The 13,087-nt window shown below is 43.5% G+C and overlaps 1 protein-coding gene across 1 annotated transcript; it reads left to right on the forward strand.

Moving 5' to 3' along the window:
* Window positions 1–141: 141 nt before the first annotated feature.
* Window positions 142–12,984, forward strand: LOC144098554 (pre-mRNA-processing factor 17). Its single transcript, XM_077631293.1, has 12 exons — window positions 142–316; window positions 536–622; window positions 817–946; window positions 2,553–2,782; window positions 4,234–4,330; window positions 5,253–5,467; window positions 7,014–7,161; window positions 9,009–9,124; window positions 10,194–10,404; window positions 11,087–11,187; window positions 12,408–12,451; window positions 12,737–12,984. The coding sequence occupies exons 1-12, from the start codon at window positions 149–151 to the stop codon at window positions 12,912–12,914; spliced, it is 1,725 nt and encodes a 574-aa protein (XP_077487419.1). The 5' UTR covers window positions 142–148; the 3' UTR covers window positions 12,915–12,984.
* The last annotated feature ends 103 nt before the right edge of the window (window positions 12,985–13,087 follow it).

The raw sequence follows: 13,087 nt of genomic DNA on the forward strand, positions 1-13,087 counted from the left end.
TGATTCCTATTTTGGTAAATTAATAATCCTACAGCACTTCAATAAAACATTTCGCCTTACTTTTAATCTAAATATGCCAACAATGCGCTCTACATTTCTTTAAAAATTTTACTCTTATAACTGCGGTCCTGGCATACCAAATGTCAATATGGCGGCAATGTTGTCGATCTGCGAGTACGCGAGTAGCGACGACGAAGATGCGACAGAAAAAGAAGAATCGAAGGAAGGTTATCCGAAACCCAGTATTCCTGCACAGTCCATTGTCGCGATCCAAAGCAAGTACAATTTAAATGCAGCTCCAGACGTTGCCATCAAGGTAAGTAGGCACAATATTCTGAATTCGCCCCACACTTCTCGCGCACTCTTCTAAGCGTTTGACACGCAAGTCTTTCTTTTTTTAACGAACCTGTTGCAGTTTTACATTGAGAATCACGTAGTGCCAAAACGGACATAACGTGAGGCACCAAGCGAAGAACAGTTATTCATTTGCGGTCGCAAAAGTGAAGTGACGTTCTGAATTCGTTTTTACCTCTAGGAATCTGTCTGCGGCGTGAAACCGATCGACCCTAATAGCAAGGAGCTGCTGTTCAATCCGAAGTTTGATAACCTGTTCGCTCCCGTGGTGAGTATCTTGTGCACATACTTTTGCTATGCAATGTTATGACTAGCGCGAAAAGTTGAGAGACGTAAACAGGATTATGTTCTATGTTCGCATTGCAGATAGTTTCTCCCGCTGCTTTCACAGCATGTCTCTTATTTATTTTCATTGTGTCGTCACGAACTCTTCCGTTATACACGAGTGTGTTTATCTCCTAGGTTGGGCCAGAAAACCCCTTCAAAACCCAGCAGCAGAAGGCTGTGAAGAATACCCTTGCCGGATATGTCGAGCCGGCACACGTTAACGACTTCCATTTTGAATCGCAAAGGCTCACATTTAGCAGTTATGGTGAGTGTGCATGAACCAACTGGCTTTGGAACGTTGCGCACAGCTTTAATGAATTACGGCAATTGTAGTTATAAAAGGTGCAATGAAGCAAGCTAGCATAGCCTGGTGTAGTGAAGAAGCACTACAGGGAGTGGAACATTGCGTTGAATGTTGCTATGCTCAAACATACACACTGTAAACTATTTGGCATCCAAGTGAGAGGCTGCAAGCTCTGCATGCCGTCTCAGTAATCCCACACAGTGGATTTAGCTGTGGCTTGTACAACTAGAATGAAGGGTGTCCGAAAACAATGTCACTTCACAGCATTGCATGTCCTTGGTTACTTTCATGAGTATACAGTCGAGCCCACTTATAACGGTCGCAGATATATTGAACGTACGTATTACGAACAAGGGTGGCGCTACCGTCAAAATATATTATAGGACAATGGCAACACATTTCAGATATACTGAGCAACTGTGGCCACACTGCTCTGTTATAGCGAATGAGGAGGCACCGTAAACTTGCCCCCGGGGTTGAAAAACTCGGTGCTTCCAGCAAGTGCGGGACAGAAGAAAGTCTCTAAACCTCCGTAACACCACCCCGGAGCAAGCGCAAGCCGATGGCCTGCAAGTCAATTGTTGCATTCATTCCTCTTGGGCAAAGCACCTAAAGTAGGAGAAAGTGCACGGGCATGAGACAGACGCAATGTCGAAAGTGAAGCTACTCTGAGCACACTTAATGATCAACCAACGGGAGTGATTTAAAATGTTGCAATGCCTTGCTGGCACCACTGATCACGTGGTATGCGACACCTGCCCACTCGGCTGTCCGCCATTTTGCTGTTACTGTGTGCAGACAGCGCATAAGCAGTAAACAGTGCAGCTGGTGAGGTCCGTGCTTACATGCACAATGCTGCATGGGCCCAGGAATGAAAGGTGACTCTGTCCAATGCCCACGGGATCAGACGCACGTGGATTTATTTCAACACGTGCTGGTGCACAACTAGTTCCATGTCTCACAGAATGACTTCGTTGGTGCAGATGCCAACATCGCAGAGACGTGCTCTAATGAAGCTGTTCTTTGTGAAGTATGGGCACTCCCCGATGTGAAAAATCTGATTAAAGTGTTCAAACTGCCACCTGCTACCGTAAACACTTCATCCGCAATTAGTTATAATGCGTTCCTTAAGCAGATTGTTTGCTGCAAAAATCTCGGCTGGGGGAGCATAACCATCTGTCAGAACTTGGAAAGCGCCACGATAGAATCTGCTTTGAAGAAGTAGATGCAAAAAATATTTTTTAAAGAAATAAATGCCACTTTTGTCTGACATACTTTTCTGGGATGTGATATCAGAAGTTTTTTTTACTACGAACTTTGGATACAACGAACGCCATCCGAGCGACCACCAGGTTCATTATAAGTGGGCACGACTGAATTTCTTGTCTGGGAAACACTTGGGTGCAAGTTTTCGCACCTACATTTATGCTAACCAATGGAGTCTTACTCATGCGCAGTCCAAACCTGTGTCTCTTTTGTTGTTCTTGGAAGTAAGCATATGTGTGCATGCTCTCATAGTCAGTGATGCTGAGTGTAATGCTTTTCTACCCCTATTCTTATCATGCAGGTTATGCACTGGATCCCACAGCAGATGGCTCTACAGAAGAGGGCCATAGGATGATTGGTTCCACAGATGGTGCTTCATCAAGCAGTTCTTTAACTGTGTTTGAGAAGACAAAACTCCGACCGGGCGACAAAAGGAAGAAGGCAAAGAACAATGACCCTTCGGACATTGACGGCTTTGCTGGCCCCTGGGCACCATATAAGGATGAGAAACGGAACCTCAAGCCAAGTGAGGTGCGTTCCCGTGCAAACTTTGCATCCCAGCCCCTAATGTGTGATGCAACTAGAAATATCACCTGAAAGACATTAATTATGCCTGCATAAACCTGCGGTATAAAGCAGTAAACATTGTTGCAAGGCCGCCTGCAATAGTTTCTTATCATGATAATAGTGCCATATCATACAGCCTAGCATGCATGCGTAGGAAGCAGGTTAGAGGAGAATGCACTGTGGTTTCATGGTGCCACATGCCACCACATAACTCAAGGCTTGGGTATCCATGCTGTCCCAAAACCACATATTGAATGTGTGGGCCATGTGGGGCACGCCATAAGTGGAATGCTGTGAACAAGGCATGCATTACGTATTTGTAGTATACAGTGCTGTTCTGTTTTTCTCATGAGTCATGTGCCTGCATTGCCTACTTTGAGGGCAACTGTAAAATGATTCTAGAGCTGACCGGTCATTGTAGGTTGCCTGTAGTAGCTAATAAGGCCCATATGCATACTATAGTTTCTTTTGCAAAAGTAAGGAAAGAGTGAAAAAAGAAATAGTCTATTCTGCTAACACTGAAAATATTTTATAAAAAAGGTTGCAGCTGTGAATGCAGCCTTACTGAGATGGCTCACGTCATTATTGGTTGTTTAGCAATAGATAGAAATCTTGTCCTGTGTTATACTTCTGTCACATGGGTGCTTTCAAGTGGTTGTTGAGTTGGGGTCCTTTTATATTCTCAGTCATGATTGGCCTTGAAGGAGTTGTGCTGCTGCTACATAACAAACTTTATCGCCAGCAAGGGGTTCCATTATCTGACACAAAGCGCTTGTAGCGCCTCTGTCGGCACCAATAATTCTGTAGGCATGCAAACAATCAGGCCACACGTTTAATTTACGAAGATTAAAAATGAAGCATGTATTTGTTATAAAAATTATCCATAAATTAGTATATTATATATACTTTGTATAATTGTATAAATGCGTAAATATAATTTACATATTATATAAATTATTCTTAAAATGCATTTCGTTATCTAGATAAGCTGTAGTAGCACTCACGTACTATGGAGTAAGCTGGTGTCAGATGTTTTTTTATGACTAGCAACAATGACATTGTGCTTGCTGCATTTTTTTATGGCCAATCTGTGTTTTTTTTTTTTCGTGCAAAATAAGTTATATATTTCAAAATTCAGTCATTTTTATGCTATTATACTGCTCCAATTTTATTTGTCAGTGTGTAGCTATCGATTCAATGGCCATTGGAGGTGCCCATGTAGCAGCACTCATTGGGCTGCTGAGCTGATAGACTGTTATTTTGAGGGCCTTCAAAATTCCTGTGTGACAGGAGTATTTTACATGAGCAACTGTAGCGAAATCTTGCTTAAGTTCGGACCTCCATCCAGTTTGTATGGTCCCAGTAGGGTAGCCTGTTTGTAATAATTGCTTTGATGCACATGCTCCTGTGGACAGGAGGAACAAGAAGAACTGGATGAAATTATGGCCAAGAGAAACAAGAAAGGTCGGCGTGCCGAGGACAAGCCCATGGAGGAAAAGACAGTGTTGCACAGTAAGCCCATTTTTTATGTTTACCTACCCAAGTGGTCATGGCCATTTACACTGCTAAAAAGAAGACTAAACTTGGTAGCTAACTGCAGTTGTTATGCAGCAAACACTGCATAACTAATTCTGGTGTTACTCTACTCATTGGTATGGTACAGGCATAGCGTGTCATTTATGTAGAAATTGCAGCTGGGGCATAAAAGGAACGCTTACACTGACTTCATAAGTCATCCAATTATTTCCAATCAAGACATTAGACTGGAGTACAAGAGAAAGGAAACACAGCTGCCATCATGGCTCAGTTGATAAAGCATCACACACACATGTGGAGGTCATGAGTTCAGCTTCTGTGGTATGGGACCTCTCCTTTGTGAGCATAAGCAGAAAGTGTAACGATACAGCGATGTGATTTTCATTTTTTTATTTCTGAAGTATGTAGGACTCTTCACTCTGTTTCCAAAACTGTGGCAGAAATTAGCGCCCCGCACCTACCTGCGCAATGACATGGTGCAATGACGGATGACTTGATCGAGAATCGCAAAGCACGCATGCACTTTGCGATTCTTGTACAAGTTATAAAATCATTGAACCATGTCATTTATGGTTTGTGTTTTGCATTTTACCAAAGTTCACATGTTATGTATACACCATTGACTGTCAACACATGTAGGCATTGTGAATATTTGTTTGCTCTTATTCTTGGTTTGGTGACTGCAGTATGTATGGAAAGTAAAGTAAACAAATTAAATTGTGCCTGTGGCCGGAACATATGGCTCACTGCGCCGAAGTGCGCAAAGTTCACCTTGAAAGGCTGATACTCAGGTGCTGTGTTTTGAGGACACAGTCAGCGAGCACTTTGCATTACATGTTCCTTGAATGAACAATCAGTGCTCATTCTTAGCTTATCTGTGCGCTCTCTTTCGTTGCAGTCAAGGACCCGTACGACTACCAGGGGCGATCATTCCTGCATGTTCCACAGGATGTGGGGGTGAACCTTCGCTCCAGCGAGCCGCCCGACAAGTGCTTCCTGCCAAAGCGTCTCATCCACACATGGTCAGGCCATTCCAAGGGGCTATCGGCCATCCGCTGGTTCCCCCGCTCTGCCCACCTACTCCTTTCTTGCAGCATGGACTGCAAAGTCAAGGTACACCACCCTGCCCATGATTTGCATGCTCTGTCTCCGGTGCCTGAAGGCGCAGCTTGAAAATACCGTTTCTCACATTGCCAGTGGTTCAGGGTACAAATTCTTTTCCTTCCTGAGCCACATTTGAGCTTTAAGGTTGCATTGAAGTGATACGTGGCAACAGGCTGAGTATAGCACTAAGTTTCGCTAGATTGCTTGCATGTTTTGTCTGGAATAGAGTTATCCCCTCCTCAGCAAATTTTAGAATTTTGCAGATTAACATGCAAAGCTCCATCTGTCACTAGAATGGCAGAGCCCTTAACATCTTCCCCATTTTTTTTTCTTTCTGCATTTTCTTTTTGTGTTCGGCTGCTGATCCCGAGTTCATGGGTTTAGTCCCGGCCGCGGCATCAGTATTTCAGTGGAGGTTGAATACAAGACCATCCATGTGCTGTGCGATGTCAGCGCATGGTAAAGAATCCCAGGTGGCCTAAATTAATCCGGGGCCCTCCTTGCATGCGTCTCTCATAGACCATGTGTTGCCTCAGAACGTTAAACCTCAAAGTTAAAAATTAAAATTCTTTCTGCAGATATTTCATTCTTTTGCAGCAAATGGCACTGTGGCTCCTTTGCAAAGTCATCCATTAGCGCATAACTTCTCTGTGGCAGAGTGGTTACGGCGCTCGGCTGCTGGCCCAAAAGACGCGGGTTCGATCCCGGCCGTGGCGGTCGCATTTCGATGGAGGCGAAATTCTAGAGGCCCGTGTACTGTGCGGTGTCAGTGCACGTTAAAGAACCCCAGGTGGTCGAAATTTCTGGAGCCCTTCACTACAGCGTCTCTCATAGCCTGAGTCGCTTTGGGATGTTAAGCCCCCATAAACCAAACCAAATTTATTTTGGGTGGGCTGGACAGGTGCCATTGGCAAATTTAGGTATTGGCCATAGCAGCATGGTTAAAGCTACTAAAAGGGCGCCACTTGCCTTTGGATAGGACAAACCAACTTTGAACATTTGAGTGAGGATAGCAAGTTCAGCAAGTTGGTTATTTGACTGCATGATTAATGGGAATATTGCGCACTAGATGGAGCAAAAAGAAGGAAGTGCACATTACTGACGTTGATTTACAGCTGAAACTTTGCAGTTGGGATATGCAAGCTCCTTTTTGCAGTGTGATATATGGTTTATTAAAGCAGGCACCTTTCATCTTTACTGTGTGGCCAAGTCAAAAGATGTGCATTACTCAAACAGCTATCGCAGTGCATAAGAGCAGCTTTGCATGTGTCAGTCTGGGATGTCACTTGATTCGTGATGCCTGTTTTCCTTTCTTTCTTTAGCAGTTGGATATGTGTGGTGAGCAACTATTTATGGTTTTCAATATCCCTTTTTGTAATAAACATTCAGGTGCAAGCCAGTGCCAGTGGTTTGCGTGTTTTTTCTTTAAGAAAGTACTCCATTTAGTTAGTGTTGTTCCAAATAATTGTGATGTAGAGTGTGAATAACAGTGGTGTGCATGGTGAGATCTGACTCATTTTATGCTCGGCTTTTGGCACGTTGCTGACTGCTGCAGCTGTGGGAAGTGTACAACGAGCGGCGATGCATCCGGACATACAATGGCCACCGCCAGGCGGTTAGAGACATTGCCTTTGACAACAAGGGTGAACACTTCCTGTCGGCTGGCTACGACCGTTATGTCAAGTTGTGGGACACAGAGACCGGTAAGCGATTCCTCTGTCCATTGGCTGTGTGGCATGAAGTTGTGGGAAAGTGAATGCTGTGTATATCAGAGAATCTCAAACTGGGTTCTAGGGAGCCCTTGGTTTCCTTGGAGTTCTCTTTGGGTTTCTCGAGCACCTAAATCAGTGCATGCATCAACCTCACCTTTCCTTTACTGACTTTATTCTGAGATTACCATTCTATAGTTGCTTATAGCAGACTCTTTCAATATTATTTTTATGTATTAATAATAATCATTATTAATTAATTTTGGGAATCTTTTGAGGGGCCATGCATCTGCATGCTTTTTTGTATGCGTATTAGGCAGTAAGATACGGAAGCCAAGGGACACGGACTCCTTCTGCACCTTTTGGGAGCTGTTGGGGTAATTCAAGGCTGAAATGATTGAGAACCCTTAGTGAGTATGGAGAGGGAGGAGGTGTGTGTATGCGGGGTGGGGGATGAATTGTTTTCAAGCTGTTGCCACTGCTCGGTTCCTGTTTACACACCGCACATCTCGGAAGGCAAAAGGCATTATCACATGCTTTTAAGTTTTTCAAATCGGAGTGCGTAGTGCGAGCGCATTGGGAAATGAGGAAGGTGGCGGCTGCTTGCTTATCACTTTAGAATAGTCAGTCATTATCAAAATAGTTATACACTATTTGCAGTGGTGCTCCAGCTGCTCCATTTGCACCATTCTGATACATTTACATTTTCCTGCACCAGTCTGCTCCAAAAGCAGCAAATTGATTAATTTTGCGCCTTCGCTGCGCCAAAAAGGAGACGCCATCATGGGAAAACAACTGTTTTTAGAACCATTCAGTCTTTCAGTTGGCAACCTACTAAAACGTTTCCGCAGTTGGTAGTCTAAGGTGCTGGTGGGCTGGTTTGTGGTAGAATTTAGCAGCCAGCTCATTTATGCACATGGAGGAAGGAAAGAACTCAGGAGAGGCGGTAAAGTCACATTTTTTGAAACCGGCTCCCCCCTGCTCCACTCCTACTTGGCCTCCATCTCAGCGCGCTTTTAGCCTTGCTGATTCACTTTGCGAGCTTGATAAATTCGTAAAAAGATACCAAGAAGCTTTGAGATAGTGCCAACACATGAAAACAGAATGGTTCAAGTGTCCTTTGGACTTCTAGTCAAGCATGCTTGGCTGAACTTGCGTGCAAGACAGTGCCAGCATTAATAAAATGTTTGTCACTTTTTCGTGAGCGCCTTTCTTCTGTTTATTTTTCTTCCTCGCTACACATGGCTGAACCTGATCTCATTAGTAACGAACTCTTCTGGGTGACTCCTTTATTCCGTTCGTGCTTCTCCCGGGTTGCTCCAGAATTATCATTCTGATACAAATGGGCTCCAAAATGAATATTTTTCTGCTCCAAAAATTGCTCCACAACATGAAATGGCTGGACTACCACTGTATTTGTTACGCATACAGCTACGTTTTCCCTGAAGTACATTGGGAAAAACATCTCAAGTTCTTGACATAGCTACAAATGCCTATTTGGGGCATCCTGTACTTGAAGGTTAACTGATCTTGTGCATAATTTCTCTTCTTGAGAAAAGTTTCACACCTTCCTTATTTGAACTACTGTGCCAGAAGCCCAAAAAGGAAGCCTGAAGCGAGAGATTTTTAGAGCTTTGTTACTAAACAGCAAAAATGGTGCTCATGGCAACGGTTTTTTCCGCACGACAAAAATGTTTTTCCCATGATCAAAAAATGCTTGGCCAGACCTAGCTGTTCACACTGATGCAGTATTGAGACACCCCATGTTTGCATACTGTCATCGAATAGTGCAATTTCTCTTGCTTTTTTACAAATTAGAATTACTTCTTATGCTTTTGCAGGCAATTGTGTAGCAAGGTTTACCAATCGCAAAGTGGCTTACTGCGTCAAGTTTAACCCTGACAATGACAAGCAGAACCTCTTCGTGGCTGGCACCTCAGACAAGAAGATTGTCTGCGTAAGTGCCGCTCTTTCAGTTTTTGTTCATGCCATTTTATTTTGTGTGTGTGCGTGCACGTGCATGCGTGCGTGTGTGAAAACCTGCCAAGTTTAACCTAGCATTTAATTTGATATTAAGCACCTATGCTTTGCTGGTTGTTTCTTCCTTGAAGGAAGATTACATTTTGCACAGGCATGAACTCACATTGCATGCTTGTTGCAGCCAGTTCAGAGTTCGGAATTGTTTTTCATTTTCTGTTATTGGGGTATGCCCGTGTTAAAACATTTTGAGAAGAGCTTAACTGGCTTCTTTCATTATAAATTTGAATGGGGTGGGAGTTATTTTCGCCTGTCTCATTTTTCATTGCATTTCTTCAACTCTGTATCACCTGACTTCAGCATGTGGACATGCGGACCTCGGCACCATGTCCTACTCGTGTTCGTTTAAGGAGCGGGTCTCTATTTCATTTAAGTCATGCCACACAGCTTCCTAGTGCAGAAAGAAACTAAAATTTTTAAAATGTACTTACTAATAGCACTTTTTAAATCCAGGTGGAAAAAAAAAAATTGCTCACTGCAGCAGTAGCCTAGCAGTTTTTGAGTATCTGCCCCCATGTGCAAAACGTGCAGGGTTCAGTCTCCAGTGCCATCAGATACCCCACCTGTTTTCAGTGGACACATGCTTTCCCCTAGCCTGGTTAATGGCTTCTCTGGGATGAAATGCTTGGAGACTGGGCCTCTGAGCCCACCTCGACCAGACCAAACAAATTAGTCTTGGTGCCCTTTCTGACATAGCTGAATCGTCATCAAGAAAATTATTTCAGGAGCACCTATGTGGCAGTGTATTACATGCATGTTGTGATGCTCAAGCTGTGAAAAAAAAAAGGAACGGGAGGCCTATCATTTCAGAGAGTAATGCATAAATTCAGGAACCAATTTAGAGGCCATCCCTCTCCTGGAGAACCGTGCAAGATTCTGCACAAGCTATTTTTCCCCACGTCTGGAAGTGACCAGCGTCCTGTTGCTGTTGTTTCATGTGCATGTCTGCCTGGCTTTCACATACAGTTTGTGCTTTATCCTTGTGACAGTGGGACATCAGGACTAAGGAGATCATCCAGGAATATGACAGGCACCTCGGCGCTGTCAACACCATCACTTTTGTCGACGACAACCGCCGCTTTGTCTCCACATCTGACGACAAGAGCATGCGCGTCTGGGAGTGGGACATCCCTGTCGACATGAAATACATTGCAGACCCTTCAATGCACTCGATGCCTGCTGTCACATTGTCACCAAATGGTATGTATTGGTGACTTGGAGAGAGTGCACTGCATTCCATTGTCAGTAGTATTCCTGTTTATGTTGCTTGGTGTTTCTGCGAGGCTTGATGCTAACGTTGTGCTGTTCCTACTTTAGCAATGAACCAGCTGTACTGTCAGAAGGGCCCCGAAACACCCCTCTCAGCTCTTTCCTACATTTCTTCCATTCTCTGTTTCTCTTTCTCCCCACTGTTTTGTCGGATTCACTTGTATTTCATCACAGCACATATTTCCACTGCTGGTTAGTATCTTTAAAGGCGAGGAGAGCACATTTAAAGAATACAAAAAATAAGCATTGGAAGTGGTACACATGCAGAACTGGCTCGCGCACAAACACAGGCTGTGCTCTTGGCGTGCGCTGGTGCTATACCCTACTAGACAATATGTATGCTGAAAAAAGGAAAGAACCAGAGACTGAGAAATGCCAGGATCTGAGGAGCACATCACATGGCCCCTGTAGTCTTGTGTGCAAGTGTTCAGTTATCAGCAAGGCAGTTCCAGCGGAATATTCAGACCAGCTTATACAGTACTAAGGATTCCTTTCTCTCATAGCTAAGTAAACAGTAGTATCATCTAGCATCATCACATTGAACCAGACTTTAATAGTTTCCAGCGGGTAATTGGAATAGCACCCCATGCATGGTGTACATCCTCTCTTGCAGGGAAATGGTTGGCATGCCAGTCAATGGACAACAAGATTATGATCTTCTCGGCTCTCAACCGGTTCAAGCTGAACAGGAAAAAGACGTTTGAAGGGCATATGGTATGCTATCGTTGCTTTACCCTTTTACATGCCAATGTCCCAAACTTGGAACATGTGAAATGCAATTTTTTATTTCCCTTCAAAATGCACTGTTCTTCAGAGAGAGAGAGACTCTTTAATGAAGAAACAGAGAATTTAGCCGGCGTTTCAATATCACTGGCATGGTACTGTAATCAATATTATCAACTTAACTAAAGACTGAATTATTTCTGGTAAATGGGCATATTTGGGCCCTTACCACAGCCCAGCATTTGTTGAGCCTTTTGCAGGAAAGAAAAAATATTGAGATTAAAAAAACAACTGAAGTAATGAATATTAGTTGTTGATTTTACAAAAAAGTAAATAACTAAAACCTGTGTGTGTCTCACTGGCACTGGGTCTTATGCAAATGTTCCTTTTTGTGGAACATCGACATTTGGCAAGAGCAAAATTTAAAGACGCACTGTACTCCTATCTTACAGGGCAGCGCGTTCGCAACAGTGTCCCAAGCACATGCTATGTATGATGCACCCACTGCATGTCTTTGAGCGTTCACTTTCCAACTACATGTGGTGCCTGAGAGGCGTTTCGAAGTGTGGAGCGTCTTCATGCCGACGCATCCCACCCGACAATGTCAGATTGCACAAAGTGAGGGGCATGCTGCTTGCAGGGTGTGGTCACGCGTCCCACCTGGCGATGACGAATGCAGAGTGAGGCATATATAGAGGGTGGTCACATGCTCAAGTAAAGGACCAACGCATGGGTCTTCATGGAACGTGCATATGTGCTAGGCTGTAAAACCCATTGCTCAAGAAATGCTTTCCTGCCTGCCATGGCTTCTGTACTGCTGAATGCAATACAGCTCGCATGCATTGTGCTTTTCTCTATAATTTGCTCTCTTTAATATACAAAGTCTTTTGAGGCAGCTATAAGGTTGTCTTCAGAAAGAAAGATGGGAGAAATTCGCACTGCAAAGATCATAAAACCTGTTTCAGACGACACTGGCGTTCTGAAAATGGGAATCGCCAACGTTGCAAAAGTTGAACATGGAAAAGACATACTTAGTCACTGTAAATGTTGCTAATATTTTTTCCCACCAATAGTTAACTATAATAGGAATTTCCTTCCCTGAAATATTGCTTCATAGTGCGGCGTTTAAAAGGTTAAATGTCGGGTTGCTGTTAATTCTTTTTTTTATGGCTTTTGTGTCTTTCATTTGACAACTACTGTTCTTGTTTCAGGTTGCTGGGTACGCTTGCGGTTTGGATTTCTCACCAGACATGAGGTAAATTTACTTCTATTTTAAAGCATACAGATAGTGATGTTCAAGTGATGAATTTTAGATAATGAAGGAATTAATGTAGAATGTTTTATTTTTGTGTCCTTTTTTATTTATTTTTCTGTTGAGATGCGAGTGTTGTTGTATGTGGTGTTGAATTCAGCAGTGTTCCATTTTTGTTCGCTGAGAAACTCTATAGCAAGCTTCTGTTCAACACTATGGCATGCTTTGTAACCTGCAGTGTTGCTTCTTAGTGCTGCACATAATTATCATTGTCTTGTCATGTTGCAGCTACTTAATATCAGGCGATGCCGACGGCAAGCTATACATCTGGGACTGGAAGACAACCAAGCTGTACAGCAAGTTCAAAGCTCATGATGCAGTATGTATCAGTGCACTGTGGCATCCACATGAGACCTCTAAGGTGGCCACTGCTGGCTGGGATGGCAACATCAAGTTCTGGGACTGAACGTATCACAAAACATTGCTGTAAATAAAAATCACTGTACCATAGCAAACAATGCCAACCTGACAAGCGTGCCAGTGTATTTCTGTGAACCGGTATCATTGTATAGCTTAAGCGTGATAGTGAACCCCTTAATGAGGCTTACACATCTGCAACCAACAGAGTAGTGTAACAGT

Source organism: Amblyomma americanum, chromosome 7, assembly GCF_052857255.1.
Source record: "Amblyomma americanum isolate KBUSLIRL-KWMA chromosome 7, ASM5285725v1, whole genome shotgun sequence".
Classification (NCBI taxonomy): Eukaryota; Metazoa; Arthropoda; class Arachnida; order Ixodida; family Ixodidae; genus Amblyomma; species Amblyomma americanum.